This window comes from Cyanistes caeruleus, chromosome 35, assembly GCF_971803275.1.
Source record: "Cyanistes caeruleus chromosome 35, bCyaCae1.hap1.1, whole genome shotgun sequence".
NCBI lineage: Eukaryota > Metazoa > Chordata > Aves > Passeriformes > Paridae > Cyanistes > Cyanistes caeruleus.
The window spans coordinates 789307-816538 of NC_141736.1; the positions used below are offsets into that span (position 1 = coordinate 789307).

General features: G+C 69.1%; 4 protein-coding genes across 5 annotated transcripts; 1 reads left to right on the forward strand and 3 right to left on the reverse strand.

The window, feature by feature from the left end:
* Positions 1-544: 544 nt before the first annotated feature.
* Positions 545-7233, reverse strand: ECSIT (ECSIT signaling integrator). 2 transcript variants are annotated; one of them, XM_086871322.1, is made up of 8 exons: positions 6883-7233; positions 6505-6707; positions 5504-6444; positions 3655-3878; positions 2688-2742; positions 1832-1980; positions 922-1024; positions 545-834 (listed from the first exon to the last, which is right to left on the reverse strand). In XM_086871322.1, the coding sequence occupies exons 1-8, from the start codon at positions 6943-6945 to the stop codon at positions 563-565; spliced, it is 2010 nt and encodes a 669-aa protein (XP_086727448.1). In that variant the 5' UTR covers positions 6946-7233; the 3' UTR covers positions 545-562. The 2 variants fall into 2 exon arrangements, with proteins under 2 accessions (XP_086727448.1, XP_086727447.1); XM_086871321.1 differs by having other exon boundaries at positions 5504-6707.
* Positions 7234-7916: 683 nt separating this feature from the next.
* Positions 7917-17309, forward strand: CNN1 (calponin 1). The gene is made up of 7 exons (XM_086871222.1): positions 7917-8148; positions 10430-10551; positions 11727-11793; positions 12682-12819; positions 13745-13855; positions 13946-14092; positions 16309-17309. The coding sequence occupies exons 1-7, from the start codon at positions 8086-8088 to the stop codon at positions 16543-16545; spliced, it is 885 nt and encodes a 294-aa protein (XP_086727348.1). The 5' UTR covers positions 7917-8085; the 3' UTR covers positions 16546-17309.
* An 862-nt stretch (positions 17310-18171) lies between these two features.
* Positions 18172-20152, reverse strand: ELOF1 (elongation factor 1). Its single transcript, XM_086871224.1, has 3 exons — positions 19813-20152; positions 19322-19392; positions 18172-19037 (listed from the first exon to the last, which is right to left on the reverse strand). The coding sequence occupies exons 1-3, from the start codon at positions 19926-19928 to the stop codon at positions 18973-18975; spliced, it is 252 nt and encodes an 83-aa protein (XP_086727350.1). The 5' UTR covers positions 19929-20152; the 3' UTR covers positions 18172-18972.
* A 238-nt stretch (positions 20153-20390) lies between these two features.
* Positions 20391-27016, reverse strand: ACP5 (acid phosphatase 5, tartrate resistant). Its single transcript, XM_086871269.1, is given in 7 exon segments — positions 20391-21346; positions 23620-23993; positions 25060-25192; positions 26766-26858; positions 26860-26912; positions 26915-26975; positions 26978-27016. Coding segments are annotated over 7 exon segments (990 nt in total). The 3' UTR covers positions 20391-21109.
* Positions 27017-27232: the final 216 nt, after the last annotated feature.

Below are 27232 nucleotides of genomic sequence, written 5' to 3' on the forward strand. Positions count from 1 at the left end.
CCCCTCCCCAACCTCCCAGACCCCCCCAAACCCCCTCCCCAACCTCCCAGACCCCCCAAACCCCCTCCCCAACCTCCCAGACCCCCCCAAAACCCCCCAAAGCCCCTCCCCAACATCCCAGACCCCCCCAAACCCCCTCCCCAACCTCCCAGACCCCCCAAAACCCCCCAAACCCCCTCCCCAACATCCCAGACCCCCCTAAAACCCCCCAAACCCCCTCCCCAACCTCCCAGACCCCCCAAACCCCCTCCCCAACATCCCAGACCCCCCAAACCCCCTCCCCAACCTCCCAGACCCCCCCAAAACCCCCCAAACCCCCTCCCCAACCTCCCAGGCCCCCCAAAACCCCCCAAACCCCCTCCCCAACCTCCCAGACCCCCCAAACCCCCTCCCCAACATCCCAGACCCCCCCAAACCCCCTCCCCAACCTCCCAGACCCCCCAAACCCCCCAAAGCCCCTCCCCAAACCCCCCAAAGCCCCTCCCCAACCTCCCAAACCCCCTCCCCAACCTCCCAGAGCCCCCCAAAACCACGACACCCCCTCTCCACATCATCACCCCGTTTATTCCCCACTGCTTTTCGGGGGGTCTCCCCCCGGCTCCCGCCCCTCGGGGGGCTCCAGCGCCGCCCCCGGGGGCTCCCCCGTGCCCAACCGGGGGGTCTGGGGGTTCTGGGGGTCCTGGGGGTCGGGGTCCCCCCCCGGGGCGAGGCGGAAGACGACGGGGGCGCGCCCCAGGACGGGGTTGAGCTCCTGCAGCGCCGAGATCCACCTGGCCAAGGTGCGCCTGTCGCCGGCTCCCGCCACGCACAGCCCCAGCACCGCACCCTCCTCCACTGCAAAAGGGGTGGGGGGCTCAGGGGGGACCCCCAAAACCCCCCCTGAGACCCCTCCCCAAAACACCCCCTCCCCCCGAATCCAACCTGGCTCCACGTGGAACTCGTCGTCGTCCCAGGGGCCGCGCTCCAGCTCCAGCTCCAGGCGCAGCGGGAAGTAAAAACTGCGCTCGGGGTCCACAGGGGGGTCCTGGGGAGGGGTTCTGGAATGTTCTGGAATGTTCTGGGATGTTCTGGGGAGGGGTTCTGGAATGTTCTGGGATGTTCTGGAATGTTCTGGGGTTCTGGGGTTCTGGAATGTTCTGGGATGTTCTGGAATGTTCTGGGATGTTCTGGGGTTCTGGAATGTTCTGGAATGTTCTGGGGTTCTGGAATGTTCTGGGGTTCTGGAATGTTCTGGGGAGGGGTTCTGGGGTTCTGGGGAGGGGTTCTGGGATGTTCTGGGGTTCTGGGGTTCTGGGGAGGGGTTCTGGAATGTTCTGGAATGTTCTGGAATGTTCTGGGGTTCTGGGGTGCTGGGGAGGGGTTCTGGAATGTTCTGGGGTTCTGGAATGTTCTGGGGTTCTGGAATGTTCTGGAATGTTCTGGGGTTCTGGGGCTCTGGAATGTCCTGGGGTTCTGGGGAGGGGTTCTGGAATGTTCTGGAATGTTCTGGAATGTTCTGGAATGTTCTGGAATGTTCTGGGGAGGGGTTCTGGGATGTTCTGGGGTTGTGGAATGTTCTGGAATGTTCTGGGGAGGGGTTCTGGAATGTTCTGGAATGTTCTGGGGAGGGGTTCTGGAATGTTCTGGGGTTCTGGAATGTTCTGGGGTTCTGGAATGTTCTGGGGGCGGTTCCCAGACTCACCCAGAGCTCCGGGGGCAGGGGGTTCTGGGGTTCTGGAATGTTCTGGAATGTTCTGGGGGCGGTTCCCAGACTCACCCAGAGCTCCGGGGGCAGGGGGTTCTGGGGTTCTGGAATGTTCTGGAATGTTCTGGGGGCGGTTCCCAGACTCACCCGGAGCTCCGGGGGCAGGGGGTCCGCCCGTAACACGAAGTATTTGAGGGGGGTCCCGCGGAGCCAGAGCGGGAACGGCCCCTCCACGAACACCGGCCGGGAAGGGTCGTGCTGGGCCAGGAGCTCCCGCTGCTCGGGGCTCTGCGAGCCTGCGGGGGACAGCGTGGGGACCCCCAAATCCACACCCGGGACCCCCGAATCCACACCCGGGACCCCCAAATCCACACCAGGGACCCCCAAATCCACACCCGGGAAACCCAAATCCACACCCGGGACCCCCGAATCCACACCTGGGACCCCAAAATCCACACCCGGGACCCCAAAATCCACACCCGGGACCCCCAAATCCACACCCGGGACCCCCGAATCCACACCCGGGACCCCCAAATCCACACCCGGGACCCCTGAATCCACACCCGGGACCCCCGAATCCACACCCGGGACCCCCAAATCCACACCCGGGACCCCTGAATCCACACCCGGGACCCCCAAATCAACCCCAGGGACCCCCAAATCCACACCCGGGACCCCCGAATCCACACCCGGGACCCCAAAATCCACACCCGGGACCCCCGAATCCACACCTGGGACCCCAAAATCCACATCCGGGACCCCAAAAACCAGCCCAGGGACCCCAAAATCCACACCAGGGACCCCAAGAACCCAGCCCAGGGACCCCAAGAACCCAGCCCAGGGACCCCAAACCCAGCCCAGGGACCCCAAACCCGGCCCAGGGACCCCAAACCCAGCCCAGGGACCCCAAACCAGGCCCAGGGACCCCCAAACCCGGCCCAGGGACCCCAAAACCCAGCCCAGGGACCCCAAAACCCCCTCCCAGACCCCCCCCAAAACTCACTGACGATGTAGGGCTGGACAGAGCCTTCATCCTCCCCCGTGTCGGGCACCGGGCGCTGCGGGACGGGGACACCGGGGGGAGGGGGCGTCACTGCAGGGCTGTGTCCCCTCTCCACCTGTGTCCCCTCCAGGTGTCCCCTCCTCACCTGTGTCCCCTCCTCACCTGTGTCCCCTCCCCACCTGTCCCCTCCTCACCTGTCCCCTCCTCACCTGTGTCCCCTCCCCCCCTGTGTCCCCTCCTCACCTGTGTCCCCTCCTCACCTGTGTCCCCTCCCCTCCAGGTGTCCCCTCCTCACCTGTCCCCTCCCCCCCGTGTCCTCCCCACCTGTGTCCCCTCCCCACCTGTGTCCCCTCCTCACCTGTGTCCCCTCCTCACCTGTCCCTTCCCCACCTGTGTCCCCTCCCCTCCAGGTGTCCCCTCCAGGTGTCCCCTCCTCACCTGTGTCCCCTCCAGGTGTCCCCCCCTCCTCAGATGTCCCCTCCCCATGTGTTCCCCCTCCCCATGTCCCCACCTGTCGCCTCCCCTGTCCCCCCGTGTCCCCACCTGGATGACGGTGATGGTGGCGGCAGGGTCCCCCCCGTGTCCCCCATGTCCCCCGTGTCCCGTGTCCCCACCTGGATGACGGTGACGGTGGCGGCAGGGTCCCCCCCGTGTCCCCCCGTGTCCCCCATGTCCCCCGTGTCCCCACCTGGATGACGGTGACGGTGGTGGCGGGGTCCCACACCTGTCCCCCCATGTCCCCCCGTGTCCCCCGTGTCCCGTGTGTCCCCTGTGTCCCCCCATGTCCCTCCGTGTCCCCCGTGTCCCCCGTGTCCCCACCTGGATGACAGTGACGGTGATGGTGGGGTCCCCCCTGTGTCCCCCCATGTCCCCCCGTGTCCCCACCTGGATGACGGTGACGGTGGCAGTGAGTTCCCCCCCATGTCCCCCCATGTTCCCCCGTGTCCCCCGTGTCCCGTGTCCCCACCTGGATGACGGTGACGGTGGCATCGGGGTCGCAGGCGATGCGGCGCAGCGCCAGGCGCGCGGTGCCCAGCGCGGCCGGGGGCAGCTCGGGGGGCAGCGGGTGCGGGTCCAGGTGGCGGAAGCGCGGCAGCCAGAACAGCATCCGCTGCACCTTCCGCACCGGCCGGCTGCGCGGCCCGAACACCCCCAGCAGCAGGAACAGCGTCTCGGCGTCCGGCATCACCCCTGGGGACAGCGGGGACAGCGGGGACAATGGGTGACAACAGCGGGAATCATGTCTCAATGTCCACAATCACCCCTGGGGACAGCGGGGACAGCGGGGACAATGGGTGACAACAGCAGGAACAGCGTCTCCACATCCACAATCACCCCTGGGGACAGCGGGGACAGCGGGGACAATGGGTGACAACAGCAGGAACAGCGTCTCCACATCCACAATCACACCTGGGGACAGCGGGGACAATGGGTGACAACAGCAGGAACAGCGTCTCCACATCCACAATCACACCTGGGGACAGCGGGGACAATGGGTGACAACAGCGAGAACAGCGTCTCCACATCCACAATCACACCTGGGGACATTGGGGACAGCGGGGACAATGGGTGACAACAGCAGGAACAGCGTCTCGGCGTCCGGCATCACCCCTGGGGACAGCGGGGACAATGGGTGACAACAGCGGGAACAGCGTCTCCACATCCACAATCACACCTGGGGACACTGGGGACACTGGGGACAATGGGTGACAGCGGCAGGAACTGCGTCTCGGTGTCCGGCATCACACCTGGGGGTACTGGGGGGACATTGAGGGGATTGGGGACATTGGGGACACTTGGGGACATTGAGGGGATTGGGGACACTGGGGGGACACTGGGGGGATTGAGGGGACATTGGGGACACTGGGGGGACACTTGGGGACATCGGAGAAATCGTGGGGATTGGGGACAGGAGCACTTGGAAGATCCAGGTGACACAAACACCCCCAGAACAACCACGAGCGCGCAGCACAACCGGTGACAACACCTGGAGCCACCCCAGAGTGTCCCCAAAGTGTCCCCAGAGTGTCCCCAGTGTCCCCAAAGTGTCCCCAGAGCGTTCCCAAAGTGTCCCCAGAGCATCCCCAGAGTGTCCCCAGTGTCCCCAGAGTGTCCCCAGAGTGTCCCCAGGGTCTCCAGAGTGTCCCCAGAGTCCCCAAAGTGTTCCCAGAGTGTCCCCAGAGTGTCCCCAGTGTCCCCAGTGTCCCCAGATTGTGCCCAGAGTGTCCCCAGTGTCCCCAGAGTGTCCCCAGAGTGTCCCCAGTGTCCCCAGCGTGTCCCCAGTATCCCCAAAGTGTCCCCAGAGTGTCCCCAGTGTCCCCAGTGTCCCCAGAGTGTCCCCAGTGTCCCCAAAGTGTCCCCAGAGTGTCCCCAGCGTGTCCCCAGTGTCCCCAGTGTCCCCAGAGTGTCCCCAGTGTCCCCAGAGTGTCCCCAGAGCACCTCCAGAGTGTCCCCAGAGTGTCCCCAGAGCACCCCCAGAGTGTCCCCAGTGTCCCCGTGTCCCCAGAGTGTCCCCAGCGTGTCCCCAGTGTCCCCAGTGTCCCCCAGTGTCCCCAGAGTGTCCCCAGCGTGTCCCCAGTGTCCCCAGAGTGTCCCCAGTGTCCCCAGAATGTCCCCAGTGTCCCCCAGTGTCCCCAGTGTCCCCAGCATGTCCCCAGTGTCCCCAGCGTGTCCCCAGCGTGTCCCCAGCGTGTCCCCAGCGTGTCCCCAGTGTCCCCAGTGTCCCCAGTGTCCCCAGCGTGTCCCCAGTGTCCCCAGAGTGTCCCCAGCGTGTCCCCAGCGTGTCCCCAGTGTCCCCAGCGTCCCCGAGCACGCACCGTATCTCTCCATCTGCTCCAGCAGGCGCAGCCCGCACTCCTGCTGCCGCGGGAAGGGGAAGAGCAGGCGCTGCAGCGGCCCCCGGGGCACCCATGGCCCGCGGGGCAGCAGCCGCAGGAGCCCGTTGTACCCGGCCAGGCTCCGCTCGGCGCCCAGCGCCGCCATCGCCGCCAGCGCCGCCTCCACCAGCGCCAGCCGCCCCCCGCGCCCCGCCGGGGCCCGCGCCAGCTCCCGGAGAGCCGCCTCGAACCGCGCGGGGCCACCGCCGCCGGCGTGGCGGCCACCGGGGCCGGCGTGGCCATCGGGGTCAGCGTGGTGGCCATCGGGGCCGGCGTGGCCATCGGGGTCAGCGTGGTGGTCATCAGGGCCATGGTGGCCATTGGGGTCATCGTGGTGGCCACCAGGGCCAGCGTGGCCACTGGGGCCATGGTGGCCATAGGGGTCATGGTGGCGGCCACCGGGGCCAGCGTGGCCATTGGGGTCATCGTGGTGGCCATTGGGGCCAGCGTGGCCACTGGGGCCATGGTGGCCATCGGGGTCATGGTGGTGGCCATCGGGGCCAGCGTGGCCACCGGGGTCATGGTGGTGGCCACCGGAGCCAGCGTGGCCATTGGGGCCATGGTGGCCATCGGGGTCATGGTGGTGGCCACCGGGGCCATGGTGGCCATCGGGGTCATGGTGGTGGCCACCGGGGCCATGGTGGCCATCGGGGTCATGGTGGTGGCCACCGGGGCCATGGTGGCCATGGTGGCCATGGTGGTCACTGTGGCCATCGGGGCCATCGTGGCCATGGTCACGGTGGTCACGGTGGTCACGGTGGTCACTGTGGTCATCGTGGTGAGCCTCGTGCGAGCGGAGGCGGCGGGGAGGGACCCCGGAGGTGCTGCCGGTGGAGGTGTCACCTCCTGGGGTGTCACACCTTGAGGCGTCACCCCATGAGGTGTCACCCCTCGGGGTGTCACCCCTCGAGCTGTGACCCCCTGAGGCGTCACCCCATGAGGTGTCACCCCCTAGAGTGTCACCCTTTGAGGTGTCACCCTTTGAGCTGTGACCCCTCGAGGTGTCGCCCCCGGAGGTGTCGCCCCTGGAGGTGTCGCCCCTCCGGGTGTCGCCCTCGGTGTGGCCGCCGCCCCTTGGGGTCCCCGCGGTGTCGCCCCCCTCGCTGGGGACACGCGCCGGGCGCTGGCACAAGCTCCGGCACAGCTGGGGGAGGGGAGGAAAAGGGGTCACCACACCTGTCCCCGTGTCCCCCCCGTCGTGTCCCCGTGTCCCCCCTCCGTGTCCCCGTGTCCCCCCCGCCGTGTCCCCCTCGCGTCACCCCCGTCCCTCCTGCCCCCCCCCCACCGTGTCCCCGCGCCCGCCAGGCTCCCCCGCGCACCTCTGGAAGAGCGGGGCCGCCCCAGCGCGCCCGGGGCAGCGCCCGGAGCCAGCTCAGCCTCATGTCGCCGGCGGTGTCGCGGCCCGGGGGTCACCGGGCCCCGCTGTCCCCACGCCGGGTCGCGCCGCTGGGCGCCGCCATCTTGGCTCTGACCCCGCGCTTCAGGGGCAGGGGGCGGGGCCTGCCGGCGCAGCCAATCGCAGCGCGGCTCTTATCCACGGCTGTGAGGAGCGCGGTGATTGGCTGTGACCAGCGCGGGGGCGGGGCTCTGAGGGGGTTCCCCCGTGACGTCACAGCGGGACCCCGGGATGAGCTCAGGGACGGGGATACGCGGTGACGTCACGAGGGGGGTTCAACGATGATGTCACCGTTAAATGGGAACGGCGGGGGGGGGGGGGGGTTCCCCAAATCCCTGAGTGGGGGGAGGGGGATCCTGGGTGTCCCCCCCGTCCCTGGGGGGGTCTCGGAGTGGCGGGGGGGGATGGGCTGCGGGTGGGGGAGGGGGAGATTCCCCACCCGTGACGTGTCCCCCCCCCCCCGAGGGGGCGGCGGAGTCCGATCCGGTGACGGCACCGAGCGGGGCGGGGGGGGGGACCCGGCGGGGACCGAACCGCGCTGTCCTGGGGGGGTCCCGGGGGGGGTCCCAAATGTCCGGGGAAGGGACCCCAGGTGACCCCGGGGGGGGTCCCCAAGGCACGGTGGGGACACCCCGGTGTCCCGAGGGGGGGTCCCCGCTCTGGGGGGGGACAAAGATGACCCGAGGGGGGGTCGCGGGTGCCCGGTGGGAGGGGGGAGAGCGGGGAACGGCTGATTTGGGGCGGGGGGAGCCGTTCCGGGACTCCCCGGTTCCCCCCCCCGGGACCCCCCCGCCGGGATCCCCCCCGCTAAATGTGGAAAAAATGACGCCATCACCCGCCCCGCCGTGACGTCAGCGCGGCGGAGGCCGCGGATTGGCTGCGGCCGCCCCGGCCCGGGGGGGGCTCCGCGCCCACCGCCCACTTTTAAAAGTGGCGGCGGCGCCGGGACGGCACCGGGAGGCACCGAGCGAGGGCAGCGACCCCACCCGAGGGCACCGAACCCACCCGGGACCGCCCCGAACCCACCCGGGACAGCCCCGAACCCACCCGGGACAGCCCCGAACCGGCGCTACCCGCCCGCCGCGACCCCACCGGAGCCACCGCGACCCCCCCCGGGACCCCCGGAATGTCCAACGCGCACTTCAACCGCGGCCCGGCCTACGGGCTGTCGGCAGAGGTGAAGAACAAGGTGAGCGGCACCGAACCGAACCGAACCGGGCGGATCCGGCCGGCTCCGGGCAGGAGCGACCCCCGCTCCGTTCCCCCGGGGGGCTCCGGGGGCGGGCGGGGGTCGCGGGGGAGCCGGCGGGAGCGGGGCCGGGACCCGGCGCTGTCCCTGGTGCTGCCCCGGGAGGGAAGGGACGGGCACCGGGACGGGGGGCGGCGGTACCGGGGTGTCCCCGCAGCCCCCCCGGGGGTCCCACGGGGCGCCGGTTTACCGGGGAGGGGGTTGGGCCGCCCGGGGAGCTCCGAACCCCGCGGAGGCACCGGGATGAGGGAGGGGAGGGGGCGACACCGGGGCGGGGGAGACCTGCGGGACACCGGCTCGTTAAGGGTTAAACCGGAGGGGATCCCGGTGGCCCGCGGGACCCCCGAGCCCGCTGCGGGCACCGAATTGGAGGCAGCAGCGACACCGGGGCTGCGGAGGGGAGGGGGCGGCACCGGAACGGAGCGGGGACCCCCCCCAGGAGCTGCGGGGGGCGTCCCGCCGGTGCCCGCCCCGTTAAGGGTTAACGGGAGCGCTTGGGGTGAGCGGGGGGGGCGGGAGATGCCGGACACGGCGGGGAGGGGGGGGGTTCCGGCCCGTTAAGGGTTAACGGAGGGGGGAGATCGGCGGCCCGGGGGGGCCCCGGAGCCCCCCGGCCCCGCCGTGAGCCCTTATAAGGCGGCGGAGCGCGGCGGGCGGGCGGCGGCGGCCCCGGCCCGGGGCTATATATGGGCAAAGGTTCGGCCGGCCCGGTCGCCCGCGGCTCCCGGAGCGCGGGGGGGGAACCGGGGCGGGGCGGGAGGGGGGTCCGGACACCCCCGGAGGAGGAAAACCGGGGGGCACCGGGGATTTGGGTGTCCCCAAAATGCCATTTACGGGGTTTCCTCCGCGCTCTCCGCGACACCGCGTCCTCCCGGCGGTGTCCCCCGGTCCTCCCGGGGCTGTCCCTGCGTCCCCCGGGGCTGTCCCTGCGTCCCCCGGGGCTGTCCCCGAGACCCCCGGGGCTGTCCCCGAGACCCCCAGGGCTGTCCCCGAGACCCCCGGGGCTGTCCCCGAGACCCCCGGGGCTGTCCCTGAGACCCCCGGGGCTGTCCCCGAGACCCCCGAGACCCCCGGGGCTGTCCCCGCATCCCCCCGAGTCCTCCCGGGGCTGTCCCTGAGACCCCCAGGGCTGTCCCTGAGACCCCCGGGGCTGTCCCTGAGCCCTCCCCGTCCTGTCCCCGCATCCCCCCGAGTCCCCCAATGATGTCCCCGAGTCCCCCAAGGCTGTCCCCGACTCCCCCCGGGGCTGTCCCCGAGACCCCCGAGTCCTCCCGGGGCTGTCCCCGAGACCCCCGGGGCTGTCCCCGCATCCCCCCGAGTCCCCGATGATGTCCCCGAGTCCCCCAAGGCTGTCCCCGACTCCCCCCGGGGCTGTCCCCGAGACCCCCGGGGCTGTCCCCGCATCCCCCCGAGTCCTCCCGGGGCTGTCCCCGAGCCACCCGAGTCCCCCGACGATGTCCCCGAGCCCCCCGGTGGTGTCCCCGCGTCTTCCTGGTGCTGTCCCCGAGTCCCCGAGGCTGCCCCCGAGCCCCCTGGGGCTGTCCCCGAACCCCTCGGGCCCCCCGGGGCTGTCCCCGAGTCCCCCCGACCATGTCCCCAAGCCCTCCCAGCCCCCCAGCCGTGTCCCCGACTCCCCCGGGGGCTGTCCCCGAGCACCTCCGGGGCTGTCCCCGAGCACCTCCGGGGCTGTCCCCGTGTCCCCCAGTCCCCCCGGGGCTGTCCCCGAGCCCCCCCAGCCCCCCGGCCGTGTCCCCCCAATGCCGTGTCCCCCCAATGCCGTGTCCCCCAATGCCGTGTCCCCAATGCCGTGTCCCCAATGCCGTGTCCCCCAATGCCGTGTCCCCAATGCCGTGTCCCCAATGCCGTGTCCCCCCAATGCCGTGTCCCCAATGCTGTGTCCCCCTGGCCGTGTCCCCCAGCCCTGTCCCCCCAATGCCGTGTCCCCCCGGCCCTGTCCCCCCAATGCCGTGTCCCCCCCAATGCCCTGTCCCCCCAATGCCGTGTCCCCCAGCCCTGTCCCCCCAATGCCGTGTCCCCCCAATGCCGTGTCCCCAATGCCGTGTCCCCAATGCCGTGTCCCCCTGGCCGTGTCCCCCAGCCCTGTCCCCCAGCCCTGTCCCCCCGGCTGTGTCCCCAATGCCCTGTCCCCCTGGCCGTGTCCCCCAGCCCTGTCCCCAATGCCGTGTCCCCCAGCCCTGTCCCCAATGCCGTGTCCCCCCAGCTGGCCCAGAAGTACGACCCGCAGCACGAGCGGGAGCTCCGGGCCTGGATCGAGGCCACCACGGGCCGGAGGATCGGTGACAACTTCATGGACGGGCTCAAGGACGGCGTCATCCTGTGCGAGTACGGACCCCCCCGAGCCCCGGGGACATCGATCGGTCCCTGGGCCCGGCCCGTGACCCCCCAAACCCCGCGGGAATTGGGGTCTGAACCCCGAGCCTCACCTGTGACCTCACCTGTGACCTCACCTGGGCTGACCCCACCTGTGACCCCACCTGTGACCTCACCTGTGACCTCACCTGGGCTGACCCCACCTGTGACCCCACCTGTGACCCCACCTGTGACCCCTGCACTGACCCCACCTGTGACCTCACCTGTGACCCCACCTGTGACCTCACCTGTGACCCCTGCACTGACCTCACCAGTGACCTCACCAGTGACCTCACCTGTGACCTCACCTGACCTCACCTGTGACCCCACCTGTGACCCCGTGACCCCACCTGTGACCCCACCTGTGACCTCACCTGTGACCCCACCTGTGACCCCATGACCCCACCTGTGACCTCACCTGTGACCTCACCTGTGACCCCACCTGTGACCCCTGCACTGACCCCACCTGTGACCCCACCTGTGACCTCACCTGTGACCCCCCCGTGACCCCACCTGTGACCCCACCTGTGACCTCACCTGGGCTGACCCCACCTGTGACCTCACCTGTGACCCCACCTGTGACCCCGTGACCCCACCTGTGACCCCACCTGTGACCCCGTGACCTCACCTGTGACCTCACCTGTGACCCCTGCACTGACCCCACCTGTGACCTCACCTGTGACCCCACCTGTGACCCCACCTGTGACCCCACCTGTGACCTCACCTGTGACCTCACCTGTGACCCCACCTGTGACCCCACCTGTGACCCCACTTGTGACCTCACCTGTGACCCCACCTGTGACCCCACCTGTGACCCCACCTGTGACCTCACCTGTGACCCCACCTGTGACCCCTGCACTGACCCCACCTGTGACCCCACCTGTGACCTCACCTGTGACCCCTGCACTGACCCCACCTGTGACCCCTGCACTGACCCCACCTGTGACCTCACCTGTGACCCCGTGACCTCACCAGTGACCTCACCTGTGACCCCACCTGTGACCTCACCTGTGACCCCACCTGCGCTGACCCCACCTGTGACCTCACCTGTGACCCCTGCACTGACCCCACCTGTGACCCCACCTGTGACCCCACCTGTGACCCCCCCGTGACCCCACCTGTGACCCCACCTGCGCTGACCCCTCCAGGCTCATCAACAAACTCCAGCCGGGCTCGGTGCCGAAGGTGAACGACCCCGTCCAGAACTGGCACAAGGTGAGAGGAAACCCCAAACCCGGGGTTTTGGGGAGGGTCCGGGGGGCTCCTGACCCCAAATCCACCTGGGATCCCTGGGAGGGTCCTGACCCCAAATCCACCTGGGATCCCTGGGGGGCTCCTGACCCCAAATCCACCTGGGATTTTGGGAGGGTCTGGGGGGGTCCTGACCCCAAATCCTCCGGGGATCCCTGGGAGGGTCCGGGGGGCTCCTGACCCCAAATCCACCTGGGATTTTGAGGAGGGTCCAGGGGCGTCCTGACCCCAAATCCACCTGGGATTTTGAGGAGGGTCCAGGAGGGTCCTGACCCCAAATCCACCTGGGATCCCTGGGAGGGTCTGGGGGCTCCTGACCCCAAATCCACCTGGGATCCCTGGGAGGGTCTGGGGGCTCCTGACCCCAAGTCCACCTTGGATTTTGGGAGGGTCCAGGAGGGTCCTGACCCCAAATCCTCCTGGGATCCCTGGGAGGGTCCGGGGGGGGTCCTGACCCCAAATCCTCCGGGGATTTTGGGAGGGTCCTGACCCCAAATCCTCCGGGGATCCCTGGGAGGGTCCGGGGGGCTCCTGACCCCAAATCCACCTGGGATTTTGGGAGGGTCTGGGGGGGCTCCTGACCCCAAATCCTCCGGGGATCCCTGGGAGGGTCCAGGAGGGTCCTGACCCCAAATCCTCCGGGGATCCCTGGGAGGGTCCTGACCCCAAATCCTCCGGGGATTTTGGGAGGGTCCTGACCCCAAATCCTCCGGGGATCCCTGGGAGGGTCCGGGGGGCTCCTGACCCCAAATCCACCTGGGATCCCCGGGAGGGTCCTGACCCCAAATCCACCTGGGATTTTGGGGAGGGTCTGGGGGGGCTCCTGACCCCAAATCCTCCGGGGATCCCCAGCTGGAGAACATCGGGAACTTCCTGAGGGCCATCACGCGCTACGGGGTGAAGCCCCACGACATCTTCGAGGCCAACGACCTCTTCGAGAACACCAACCACACCCAGGTGCAGTCCACCCTCATCGCCCTGGCCAGCCAGGTGAGCCCTCGGGGGGTCCAGGGGGGTCCTGGGGGGTCCCGGGGGGATTGAGGGGGGTCTGGGAGGGTCCCGGTGTCCCCATGGAGGAGAACGGCCACGCGCTGCTCCCTCAGCTGGGGGGGGTCCAGAGAGGGTATTTGGGGTCTGGGGGATATTTGGGGAGGGGGTTTTGGGATTTGGGGAGGGTATTTGGGGTCTGGGGGGGTATTTGGGGTCTGGGGGGGTATTTGGGGTCTGGGGAGGGTATTTGGGGTCGGGGGGGGTATTTGGGGAGGGGATTTTGGGGTCTGGGGAGGGTATTTGATATCTGGGGAGGGGGATCTCAGATTTGGGGAGGGGGTTTGGGGTCTGGGGGGGTTATTTGGGGTTTGGGGAGGGGGTTTTGGGATTTGGGGAGGTGGTTTTGAGGTCTGGGGGGGTATTTGGGGTCTGGGGGGGTATTTGGGGTCTGGGGGGTATTTGGGGTCTGGGGGGGTATTTGGGATTTGGGGAGGGGGTTTGGGGATTTGGGGAGGTGGTTTTGAGGTCTGGGGGGGTATTTGGGGTCTGGGGGGGTATTTGGGGTCTGGGGGGGTATTTGGGATTTGGGGAGGGTATTTAGGGTGTGGGGGGGGTATTTGGGGTCTGGGGGGGTATTTGGGGTCTGGGGGGGTATTTGGGATTTGGGGAGGGTATTTAGGGTGTGGGGGGGGTATTTGGGGTCTGGGGGGGTATTTGGGGTCTGGGGGGGTATTTGGGATTTGGGGAGGGTATTTAGGGTGTGGGGGGGGTATTTGGGGTCTGGGGGGGTATTTGGGGTCTGGGGGGGTATTTGGGATTTGGGGAGGGTATTTAGGGTGTGGGGGGGGTATTTGGGGTCTGGGGGGGTATTTGGGGTCCGGGGAGGCCTCATGAGCCCCCTCCCCAACCCCCCGGCCCCCACCAGGCCAAGACAAAGGGGAACAAGGTGGGGCTGGGGGTGAAATACGCGGAGAAGCAGCAGCGGCGCTTCCACCCCGAGAAGCTGCGCGAGGGCAGGAACATCATCGGGCTGCAGGTGACACCTGGGGACCCCGGGGGAGGGGACAGGCGGCCGGGGGTGGGGGGGGGTGTTGGGGACAGCCGGTGACGCCGTCGCTGTCCCCAGATGGGCACCAACAAGTTCGCCAGCCAGCAGGGGATGACGGCGTACGGGACACGGCGACACCTGTACGACCCCAAACTGGGAACGGATCAGCCCCTGGACCAGGCCACCATCAGCCTCCAGATGGGCACCAACAAAGGGGCCAGCCAGGTGGGGACAGACGGACAGACAGGTGGGGACAGACGGACAGACAGGTGGGGAACAGACAGACGGACAGACAGACAGACAGGTGGGGACAGACACACGGACAGGTGGGGACAGACAGACGGACAGACGGACAGGTGGGGACAGACACACGGACAGACGGACAGACAGACAGACAGGTGGGGACAGACAGACAGACAGGTGGGGACAGACAGACGGACAGACAGACAGACAGACAGGTGGGGACAGACAGACAGCCAGGTGGGGACAGACAGACGGACAGACAGACAGACAGACAGGTGGGGACAGACAGACAGCCAGGTGGGGACAGACAGACGGACAGACAGACAGACAGGTGGGGACAGAGAGACGGACAGCCAGGTGGGGACAGACAGACGGACAGACAGACAGACAGACAGGTGGGGACAGACAGACAGACAGACGGACGGACAGGTGGAGACAGACAGACGGACAGACAGGTGGGGACAGACAGACAGACAGGTGGGGACAGACAGACGGACAGACAGACAGGTGGGGACAGACAGACAGACAGGTGGGGACAGACAGACGGACAGACAGACAGACAGGTGGGGACAGACAGACGGACAGGTGGGGACACATAGACGGACAGACAGACAGACAGACAGGTGGGGACAGGGGACAGACAGACAGCCAGGTGGGGACAGGGGGACGGGGGGACAGGGGACAGTCAGGTGGGGACAGGGGGAACACAGGGACAGCCAGGTGGGGACAGACGGACACCCCTGGGGGTGAGCGGGGGTCTCCCCAGCACCCCCAACCCCAAACCCCTGTCCCCGAGCAGTTGGGGTGTCACCAGACCCATGCAGGGGACAAAGGGGACACAAAGGGGACCCAGTGACCCCTGGGGGTGAGCGGGGGTCTCCCCAGCACCCCCAGCCCCAATCCCCCCACTCTGAGCAGTTGGGGTGTCACCAGACCAGTGCAGGGGACAGAGGGGACACAAAGGGGACCCAGTGACCCCTGGGGGTGAGCACCAACCCCAAACCCCCATGTCCTGGATCAGGTGGGGTGTCACCACACCGGTACAGGGGACACAAAGGGGACCCAGTGACCCCAGGGGGTGAGCGGGGGTCTCCCCACCACCCCCAACCCCAATCCCCCCACTCTGAGCAGTTGGGGTGTCACCACAGCAGTTCAGGGGACAGAGGGGACTCAGTGACCCCTCCTCGGGCTGAGTGGGGGTCTCCCCACCACCACCACCACCAACCCTGGAGCAGTTGGGGTGTCACCACACCAGTTCAGGGGACACAAAGGGGACCCAGCGACCCCAGGGGGTGAGCGGGGGTCTCCCCAGCACCCCCAGCCCCCCACTGAGCAGTTGGGGTGTCACCACACCAGTTCAGGGGACAAAGGGGACCCAGTGACCCCAGGGGGTGAGCGGGGGTCTCCCCACCACCCCCAACCCCAAACCCCTGTCCCTGAGCAGTTGGGGTGTCACCACACCAGTTCAGGGGACAGAGGGGACACAGAGGCTGCCCAGTGACCCCTCCTAGACCAGTGCAGGGGACAAAGGGGACACAAAGGGGACCCAGTGACCCCTGGGGGTGAGCGGGGGTCTCCCCAGCACCCCCAGCCCCAAACCCCTGTCCCTGAGTGACCCCTCCTTGGGCTGAGTGGGGGTCTCCCCACCACCACCACCAACCCTGGAGCAGTTGGGGTGTCACCAGACCCATGCAGGGGACATAGGGGACACAAAGGGGACCCAGTGACCCCTGGGGGTGAGCGGGGGTCTCCCCACCACCCCCAACCCCAAACCCCTGTCCCTGAGCAGTTGGGGTGTCACCACACCGGTACAGGGGACACAAAGGGGACCCAGTGACCCCTGGGGGTGAGTGGGGGTCTCCCCAGCACCCCCAGCCCCCCACTGAGCAGTTGGGGTGTCACCACACCAGTTCAGGGGACAGAGGGGACCCAGTGACCCCTGGGGGTGAGCACCAACCCCAAACCCCCATGTCCCGGATCAGGTGGGGTGTCACCACACCGGTACAGGGGACACAAAGGGGACCCAGTGACCCCAGGGGGTGAGCGGGGGTCTCCCCAGCACCCCCAGCCCCAATCCCCCCACTCTGAGCAGTTGGGGTGCCACCACACCAGTTCAGGGGACACAAAGGGGACCCAGTGACCCCAGGGGGTGAGCGGGGGTCTCCCCAGCACCCCCAGCCCCCCGTGTCCCGTCTCAGGCGGGGATGACGGCCCCGGGGACCAAGCGGCAGATCTTCGAGCCGGCGCTGGGGATGGAGCACTGCGACACGCTGACCATCGGGCTGCAGATGGGCAGCAACAAGGGCGCGTCCCAGCAGGGCATGACCGTCTACGGCCTCCCCCGCCAGGTCTACGACCCCAAATACTGCGGGGGGCCCGAGCTGCTGGGCCACGACGGCTACGACGGCCACCAAGGCCTCTACAACTCGCAGTAGCCGCCGCTCGCCCCCCGCGCCCCCGCCACCGCTGCTCACCGGCTTCAAACAGCTCGCCCCGGCCGCCCCCGGGGATTGGGAGAGCCCCCGGTACCGGCAGGAGCTCCTGGGGAGGAACCGGGACAGCCCCCGGTACCGGCAGGAGCTCCCGGGGAGGAACTGGGAGAGCCCCCGGTACCGGCAGGAGCTCCCGGGGAGGAACTGGGAGAGCCCCCGGTACCGGCAGGAGCTCCCGGGGAGGAACTGGGAGAGCCCCCGGTACCGGCAGGAGCTCCCGGGGAGGAACCGGGAGAGCCCCCGGTACCGGCAGGAGCTCCTGGGGAGGAACCGGGACAGCCCCCGGTACCGGCGGGAGCTCCCGGGGAGGAACCGGGAGAGCCCCTGGTACCTGGGGAGGAACCGGGAGAGCCCCCGGTACCGGCAGGAGCTCCCGGGGAGGAACCGGGAGAGCCCCCGGTAGCGGGGGGAGCTCCCGGGGAGGAACCGGGACAGCCCCCGGTGCTGCCCCCGGTACCTGGGGAGGAACCGGGACAGCCCCCGGTACCGGCAGGAGCTCCTGGGGAGGAACCGGGAGAGCCCCCGGTGCTGCCACCGGTACCTGGGGAGGAACCGGGACAGCCCCCGGTGCCGTTCCCGGTGCCGTTCCCGGTACCGGGGGAGGAACCGGGGGAGGAACCGGGGGAGGAACCGGGGGAGGAACCCGGGGGGTTCGGCCCCCGCCACGTGTGGAGCCACCGAGAGGCACAATAAAAACCACAGGCAAAGGCGGTGGCCGTGATGGACGGGGGACACCGAGGGGACACCGGGGGACAGTGAGGGACACCGGGGGGACACCAGGGGGACACCGGGGGGACACTGAGGGGACAGTGAGGGGACACCGGGGGACACCGGGGGACATCGACATGGGACGGGGGGACACTGGGGGGACACTGAGGGGACACCGGGGGGACACCGGGGGGACACCGAGGGACAGTGAGGGGACATGAACATGGGACAGGGGGACACTGGGGGACACCAGGGGGACAGGGGGACACCAGGGGACACCGAGGGACACTGGGGGGGACACTGGGGGACACTGAGGGGACACTGAGGGACACCGAGGGGACACCGGAGGACATCAACATGGGACAGGGGGACACTGGGGGACAGGGGGACACTGGGGGACAGAGGGACAATGAGGGGACACCGAGGGGACACCGGGGGACACTGAGGGACATTGAGGGACAATGAGGGGACAGAGGGACACTGGGGGACACTGAGGGGACACTGGGGGACAATGAGGGGACAGGGGACATCAACACAGGACAGGGGGACACTGGGGGGACAGGGGAACACTGAGGGACACGGAGGGACACCAAGGGGGACACTGGGGGACACTGAGGGGACACTGAGGGACATTGAGGGACACTGCAGGGACAGAGGGACACTGAGGGGACAGGGGACATCAACATGGGACAGGGGGACACTGAGGGGACACTGAGGGGACACTGGGGGACAATGAGGGGACACTGGGGGACATCAACACAGGACAGGGGGACACAGGGGGACACTGAGGGGACATTGAGGGACACTGAGGGGGACACTGAGGGACACCGAGGGGACACCAAGGGGACACCGAGGCACAGGTGACACCTCAGGGTGTTTATTCCAGCCCAGCTCTCCCCAGAACGCGTCACCGCTGTCCCAACGTCCCCAAATCCCCTCGGGGACGAGCAGATGTCACCCCCACACCGGGTCCTGGGGCGTCACCGGGTCCTGGGGGTGTCACCGGGTCCTGGGGGTGTCACCAATCCCTGGGGGTGTCACCAGTCCTGGGGGTGTCACCGTGTCCTGGGGGTGTCACCGGGGGCGTCACCCTGTCCTGGGGGTGTCACCAGTCCTGGGGGTGTCACCGGAGGTGTCACCGTGTCCTGGGGGTGTCACCGGGGGTGTCACCGATCCCTGGGGGGTGTCACCGTGTCCAGGGGGTGTCACTGAGAGTGTCACTGGGTCCTGGGGGTGTCACCGGGGGTGTCACCGGTCCCAGGGGGTGTCACCGGAGGAGTCACCGGGGGTGTCACCGCTCCCGGGGGGTGTTTGGGGACCCCCCGGGGGTGTCACTGGAGGTGTCACCGGTCCCTGGGGGTGTCACCAGGGGTGTCACCGCTCCCGGGGGGTGTCACTGGAGGTGTCACTGGGGGTGTCACCGCTCCCGGGGGGTGTTTGGGGACCTGTCCCCCCCCGGGGGTGTCACCGGGGGTGTCACCGGGGGTGTCAGCAGTCCCCGGGGGGTGTCACCGGTCCCTGGGGGTGTCACCGGGGGTGTCACCAGGGGTGTCACCGCTCCCGGGGGGTGTTTGGGGACCCGTCCCCCCCCGGGGGTGTCACTGGAGGTGTCACCGGGGGTGTCACCGCTCCCGGGGGGTGTTTGGGGACCCCCCGGGGGTGTCACTGGTTTGCGGCTTCGCAGGCGTCGATCCAATCGCTGTAAACGTCCACGGGCTCCGACAGGTCTGGGGGGGCCGTTAAGGCTCCAACGCCGCTCGGGGGGTCCCGGTTTGGGGGGTCCCGGTTTGGGGGGTCCCGGTTTGGGGGGTCCCGGTTTCGGGGGGGTCCCGGTTTGGGGGGGGGTCCCGGTTTGGAGGGGGTCCCGGTTTGGGGGGGTCCCGGTTTGGGGGGTCCCGGTTTCGGGGGGGTCCCGGTTTGGGGGGGGGTCCCGGTTTGGGGGGGGGCCCGGTTTGGGGGGGGTCCCGGTTTGGGGGGTCCCGGTTTGGGGGGGGGGTCCCGGTAAGGATACAGGTGATGGGGGTCTGGAACTCCTCCAGGCACACGGTGCACGAGATCACCCCGGTGTTCCGGGCACGGTCCCTGGAGGGGCGGAACGGGGCTGGGACCCCCCCGGGATCCGTCCCGACCCCCCCGGGATCCACCCTGACCCCCCCGGGATCCCTCCGGGACCCCCGGGATCCGTCCCGGGACCCCCGGGATCCACCCTGACCCCCCCGAGATCCACCCTGACCCCCCGGGATCCGTCCCGACCCCCCCGGGACCCACCCCGACCCCCCGGGATCCGTCCCGGGACCCCCGGGATCCACCCTGACCCCCCCGGGATCCGTCCCGGGACCCCCCGCCCCCCCACACCGGAGCCGTTTCCTCCCGCCACCGTCCCCCCCACAATCTCCCCTTCCCAACCCCCCCGGGCTCCTCCGCCGCCGGTTCCCGTGTCCCGTCCCCGGTGCCCCCGGTACTCCCCGGTGCCCCCGGTGTCCCCCGGTGCCCCCCGCTCACATCTTGACGTCGCACGACTTCTCGTGGTTGCAGAAGGGACAGGTGAACTGAGTCTCCAGCGTCCCCGTCATCTTCTTCTTGGGGGGCGGCTTCCGCTTGGACTTGCGGCGGCCCATGGCGGCCGCACCGGAGCCGAGAACCGGGAACGGCCTCGGGAACGGGAGCGAAACCGGGATTGGCCCCGGGAGCCGCCTCGGAGCGGCCCCGAGCCGCTGCGGGACGTGCTGGGGGCGGCTCGACCCCTCCGGGACCCTCCGGGACCCTCCCGGTTCCTCCCGGTTCCTCCCGGTCCCTCACGCCGCGCTCCCGCCGCGTTCCCGGAAGTGCCGCCCCTCCGCCCTCAGCCAATCAGCAGCGGGAACAGAGCGCTCTTCTCCACGTGACTCACAAGCGCTGCGCTCATTGGTTGATACACGTAGCGTCCCAGCCAATCACCCGCGGGAAGAGAGAGACTCGCAGTTTTCCCGCCCACTGGTGATGGACGCGTGGCTCAGCCAATCAGCAGCGGGGAGGGCGTGGCCATCGCGCTCAGGCTCCGCCCCCCGCGCGATTTTGGGGCGAATTGCGGCGATTTTGGGTCCGGCGCCGTTCAAAGGCTTTATTGGGGGTCACTCGTCAAGGGGGGAACCCTGGCGGGGGTCGCAGGTGCCCCCAGGCCAGGGTCAATGTCCCAAATGTCCCCTCAGGCCTGGGGTCATGGGGTGTCCCCAGGGGAGGGGTTCCGGTGTCCCCACTGCCCCCCAGTGTCCCCCAATGTCCCCAGGGGAGGGGTCCCAGTGTCCCCAGGGGAGGGGTCCCGCTGTCCCCGCTGTCCCCAGGGGAGGGGTCCCCAATGTCCCCGCTGTCCCCAGGGGAGGGGTCCCGGTGTCCCCAGTGTCCCCAGGGGAGGGGTCCCCAATGTCCCCAGTGTCCCCAGGGGAGGGGTCCCGGTGTCCCCAATGTCCCCGCTGTCCCCAGTGTCCCCAGGGGAGGGGTCCCGGTGTCCCCAATGTCCCCGGTGTCCCCAGTGTCCCCAGGGGAGGGGTCCCGATGTCCCCAATGTCCCCGCTGTCCCCAGTGTCCCCAGGGGAGGGGTCCCGCTGTCCCCAATGTCCCTGGTGTCCCTGCTGTCCCCAGGGGAGGGGTCCCGGTGTCCCCAATGTCCCCAGGGGAGGGGTCCCGGTGTCCCCGCTGTCCCCGCTGTCCCCAGGGGAGGGGTCCCTGTGTCCCCAATGTCCCTGGTGTCCCCGCTGTCCCCAGGGGAGGGGTCCCGGTGTCCCCGCTGTCCCCAGGGGAGGGGTCCCCGCGCCCCCCGGGCTCAGAGCCGCCGGGGGGGCAGCGCCACGCGGTGCAGGACGCGGCCGGTGGCCTCCAGGAAGGTGACGGTGACGGCGCTGGGCTCCAGGCGCAGGTGGGCGAAGCCCCCGGGGCTGGCGGGGCTCCCGAAGAAGAAGCGCAGGGAGCCGGGGGGGACGGAGCCCAGGTGCGGCCGCGAATCCTCCATGAAATTCCCGGCGCCGCTCAGGATGTAGCCCACCCCCCCCTCCTCCAGGTACTGCGGGACAGAACGGGCGGCTCGGGGGGGGACACACCTGGGGGGGGGACACACCTGGGGGGGGGAAACACCTGGGGGGGGACACACCTGGGGAGGGGGGACACACCTGGGGGGGGACACACCTGGGGGGGGGAAACACCTGGGGGGGGACACACACATGGGGGGGGACACACCTAGGGGGGGACACACCTGGGGGGGGGAACACCTGGGGGGGGACACACCTGGGGGGGGATACACCTGGGGGGGGACACACCTGGGGGACACACACCTGGGGGGGGGACACACCTGGGGGACACACACCTGGGGGGGGGACACACCTGGGGGGGACACACCTGGGGGGGGGACACACCTGGGGGGGGGGATACACCTCGGGGGGGATACACCTGGGGGGGGGGAAACACCTGGGGGGGACACACCTGGGGGGGGGACACACACCTGGGGGGGGACACACCTGGGGGGGGGGGACACACACCTGGGGGGGGACACCTGGGGGGGACACACCTGGGGGGGGGGGCACACCTGGGGGGGACACACCTGGGGGGGGGGGATACACCTGGGGGGGGGGGACACACCTGGGGGGGGACACACCTGGGGGGGGGGACACACCTGGGGGGGGGGAAACACCTGGGGGGGGGACACACCTGGGGGGGGGGGGAAACACCTGGGGGGGACACACCTGGGGGGGGGGACACACCTGGGGGGGGGGGGAAACACCTGGGGGGGGGACACACCTGGGGGGGGACACACCTGGGGGGGGGGAAACACCTGGGGGGGGGAAACACCTGGGGGGGGGACACACCTGGGGGGGGGAACACCTGTGGGGGACACACCTGGGGGGGGGGGGAAACACCTGGGGGGGACACACCTGGGTGGGGGGACACACCTGGGGGGGCGGGGGGGACACACCTGGGGGGGATACACCTGGGGCGGGGGTCCCTGCAGGTGGGGTCGGAATTGGGGCGGGGGTCCCCATGGGTGAGTTCAGAATTGGGGCTGGGTCCCCATGGGTGGGATCGGAATTGGGGCAGGGGTCCCGCTCACCCCGAGGATCAGAGTTGGGGCAGGGGTCCCTGCAGGTGAGTTCAGAATTGGGGCGGGGGTCCCGCTCACCCCAAGGATCAGAACTAGGGCGGGGGTCCCTGCAGGTGAGTTCAGAATTGGGGCAGGGGTCCCTGCAGGTGAGTTCAGAATTGGGTCGGGGGTCCCTGCAGGTGAGTTCAGAATTGGGGTGGGGGTCCCCATGGGTGGGTTCAGAATTGGGTCGGGGGTCCCCATGGGTGAGTTCAGAGTTGGGGCGGGGGTCCCTGCAGGTGGGATCAGAATTGGGGTGGGGTCCCCATGGGTGGGATCGGAATTGGGTCAGGGGTCCCTGCAGGTGAGTCAGAATTGGGGCGGGGGTCCCTGCAGGTGGGATCAGAATTGGGGCGGGGGTCCCCATGGGTGAGTTCAGAATTGGGTCGGGGGTCCCTGCAGGTGAGTTCAGAATTGGGGCTGGGGCCCTGCAGGTGGGATCGGAATTGGGGCAGGGGTCCCGCTCACCCCGAGGGTCAGAGTTGGGGCAGGGGTCCCTGCAGGTGGGGTCGGAATTGGGTCGGGGGTCCCCATGGGTGAGTTCAGAGTTGGGTCGGGGGTCCCTGCAGGTGAGTTCAGAATTAGGGTGGGGGTCCCCATGGGTGAGTTCACAGTTGGGTCGGGGGTCCCCATGGGTGGGTTCAGAATTGGGGCTGGGGTCCCTGCAGGTGAGTTCAGAGTTGGGGCGGGGGTCCCTGCAGGTGAGTTCAGAATTGGGGTGGGGGTCCCCATGGGTGAGTTCAGAGTTGGGTCGGGGGTCCCCATGGGCGGGATCAGAATTGGGTCGGGGGTCCCTGCAGGTGGGGTCGGAATTGGGTTGGGGGTCCCCATGGGCGGGATCAGAATTGGGTCGGGGGTCCCTGCAGGTGAGTTCAGAATTGGGTCGGGGGTCCCCATGGGTGGGTTCAGAATTGGGTTGGGGGTCCCCATGGGCGGGTTCAGAATTGGGTCGGGGGTCCCTGCAGGTGAGTTCAGAATTGGGGTGGGGGTCCCCATGGGTGGGTTCAGAGTTGGGTCGGGGGGTCCCCATGGGTGGGGTTCACAGTTGGGTCGGGGGTCCCTGCAGGTGGGATCAGAGTTGGGTCGGGGGTCCCTGCAGGTGGGATCAGAGTTGGGGCAGGGGTCCCGCTCACCCCGAGGGTCAGAATTGGGTCGGGGGTCCCCATGGGTGGGTTCACAATTGGGTCGGGGGTCCCGCTGACCTGCAGGTTGTGGTCGTGGCCGCACAGGTAGGCCGTGACGCGGTGGCGCCGCAGCAGCGGCCGCAGCAGGCGCAGCAGCCCCGGCGTGGGGCCGTGTTTGCCCACTGACCACAGCGGGTAGTGACCGGCCACCAGCACGAACGCGTCCCCGGCCGCCGCCTCCAGCTGCGCCCGCAGCCACGCCAGCTGAGCCTCGGCCGCCGCCGCGTCCCGGGGACCCGCGGGGACACCGGTGACACCGAAATCGTCGCTGTGGCCGCAGAGCAGAACCGTGTCCAGCAGCAGCAGCCGCGCCGAGGAGTTGGAGCCCGGCAGGTGAAGGCGGAGGGAGTAGTAGGGGTGGGGAAGTGCCTGTGGGGACATGGGGGGACACCCTGAGAGGGTTGGGGACACCAAGAGGGGGTTGGGGACATCTTGAGGGGGACTGGGGACATCAGGGGACACCCAGAGAGGGTTGGGGAACACCAAGAGGGGGATTGGGGACATCCTGAGGGGTTGGGGACACCTTGAGGGGGATTGGGGACAGGCTGGGGACACCCAGAGAGGGTTGGGGACACCAAGAGGGGGTTGGGGACACCCTGAGGGGGATTGGGGACATCCTGAGAGGGATTGGGGACATCCTGAGGGGGACTGGGGACACCAAGAGGGGGTTGGGGACACCCTGAGGGGGTTGGGGGACATCCTGAGGGGATTGGGGACACCTTGAGGGGGTTGGGGACACCCAGAGGGGGATTGGGGACAGGCTGGGGACACCCTGAGAGGGTTGGGGACACCTTGAGGGGATTGGGGACAGGCTGGGGACACCTAGAGAGGATTGGGGACACCCTGAGAGGGTTGGGACATCCTGAGGGGTTGGGGACACCCTGAGAGGGTTGGGGACACTTGAGGGGGATTGGGGACATCCTGAGGGGGATTGGGGACACCAAGAGGGGGTTGGGGACACCCTGAGGGGATTGGGGACACCCTGAGGGGGACTGGGGACAGGCTGGGGACACCCTGAGGGGGACTGGGGACACCCAGAGGGGGATTGGGGACAGGTGGGGACACCCTGAGGGGGTTGGGGACATCCTGAGGGGGCTGGGGACACCCTGAGGGGGATTGGGGACAGGCTGGGGGACACCCAGAGAGGGTTGGGGACACCCTGAGAGGGTTGGGACACCCTGCGGGGGTTGGGGACATTTGGGGACATTTGGGGACACTCGGGGACACCCCGGGGGCACTCGGGGACACTCGGGGACACTTGGGGACACTCGGGGACACTGGGGGCACTCAGGGACACCTGGGGACACTTGGGGACACTCGGGGACCCTTGGGGACACTCGGGGACACTGGGGACACTGGGGACCGTACCAGCGCGGGGACACTCAGGGACACTTGGGGACCCTTGGGGACACTCAGGGACATTTGGGGACCCTCGGGGACACTCGGGACACTGGGGACCGTACCAGCGCGGGGAGTGGCGGCTGTAGCTGAGCTGAGCTGTGACGTTCCCGGCGTGGTCGTGGTTCCCGGCCAGGACGTACCAGGGGACCCCGCGGAGCCCCGGGGACACGAACACGTCCTCGAAGGTGTCCTGGGGGTGACATCGAGGGTTTGGGGTGACATCAGGGGGTTTGGGGACACGGACACGTCCTCGAAGGTGTCCTGGGGGACATCGGGGGTTTGGGGTGACATCGGGGTTTGGGGACACGTGGGGGGGTTTGGGGACACATCGAGGGTTTGGGGACAGGGACACGTCCTCGAAAGTGTCCTGGGGGTGACATCGGGGGTTTGGGGTGACATCGGGGGGGTTTGGGGTGACATCAGGGGTTTGGGGACACAGACACGTCCTCGAAGGTGTCCTGGGGGGACATCGGGGGTTTGGGGACACATCGGGGGGGTTGGGGACAGGGACACGTCCTCGAAGGTGTCCTGGGGGACATCGGGGGTTTGGGGACACATCGGGGGTTTGGGGTGACATCGGGGGTTTGGGGACACGTGGGGGGGGGTTTGGGGACACGAACACGTCCTCGAAGGTGTCCTGGGGGGACATCAGGGGTTTGGGGACAGGGACACGTCCTCGAAAGTGTCCCGGGGGTCCCAGAGGGATTTGGGGGTGTCCCGGGGTCCCAGAGGATTTGGGGGTGTCCCCGGGGGGTATCACAGGGATTTGGGGGTGTCCCGGGGGTCCCTCGGGGATTTGGGGGTGTCCCGGGGGGGTACCTGGAACCGGGGGTCCCAGAGGGATTTGGGGGTGTCCCGGGGGTCCCAGAGGGATTTGGGGGTGTCCCGGGGGGGTCCCACAGGGATTTGGGGGTGTCCCGGGGGGTCCCTCGGGGATTTGGGGGTTCCGGGGGGGGTACCTGGAAACCGGGGGTCCCTCGGGGATTTGGGGGTGTCCCCGGGGGGTCCCACGGGGATTTGGGGGTGTCCCGGGGGTCCCAGAGGGATTTGGGGGTGTCCCGGGTGGTACCTGGAACCGGGGGTCCCAGAGGGATTTGGGGGTGTCCCCGGGGGTCCCAGAGGGATTTGGGGGTGTCCCCGGGGTGGTACCTGGAACCGGGGGTCCCACAGGGATTTGGGGGTGTCCCGGGGGTCCCAGAGGGATTTGGGGGTGTCCCGGGGGTCCCTCGGGGATTTGGGGGTGTCCCGGGGGGTCCCACGGGGATTTGGGGGTGTCCCGGGGGGGTACCTGGAACCGGGGTCCCACGGGGATTTGGGGGTGTCCCGGGGGTCCCAGAGGGATTTGGGGGTGTCCCGGGGGGTCCCACAGGGATTTGGGGGTGTCCCGGGGGTCCCAGAGGGATTTGGGGGTGTCCCGGGGGGGGTACCTGGAACCGGGGGTCCCACGGGGATTTGGGGGTGTCCCGGGGGGTCCCAGAGGGATTTGGGGGTGTCCCGGGGGTCCCAGAGGGATTTGGGGGTGTCCCGGGGGGTCCCACAGGGATTTGGGGAGGTCCCGGGGGGGGTACCTGGAACCGGGGGTCCCAGAGGGATTTGGGGGTGTCCCGGGGTCCCACAGGGATTTGGGGGTGTCCCGGGGGTCCCAGAGGGATTTGGGGGTGTCCCGGGGATCTCACAGGGATTTGGGGGTGCCCCCGGGGGTCCTCGGGGATTTGGGGGTGTCCGGGGTCCCTCGGGGATTTGGGGGTGTCCCGGGGGGGTACCTGGAACCGGGGGTCCCACTCGTCCCGCACCCCCTCATAGTAGAAGTTGTCGCCCAGGGCGAGGACGAAGTCGCCGCCCAGCTCGGAGCTCGCCCCGGCCCATGGCGGCCGCCGTGGCCACCTGGCGAGCGGTGACAAAGGGGGGTCGGGGAGCCCCCCCCAGTCCCCCAGGGCCAGGAAGGTCAGAGCCCCCCCGTGTCCCCCCCCGCTGTCACCGCTGTCACCGCCGTCACCGCCAGCCACAGCAGCATCTGCGGAGGGGAGGGGGCGTCACTGGGGAGGGGTCCCGGGGGGTCCCCAAGGGGAACCCCTCCCCCTCCCCAGGTGTCCGGGGGGGGTCCCACGCCCCCTCCCTCCCCCCCCGGGGTCACTCACCGTCCCGCTCGCCGCTGTCCCCTCGTGTCCCCTCGTGTCCCCTCGTGTCCCCTCGTGTCCCCTCGTGTCCCCTCGTGTCCCCTCCCCCCCCC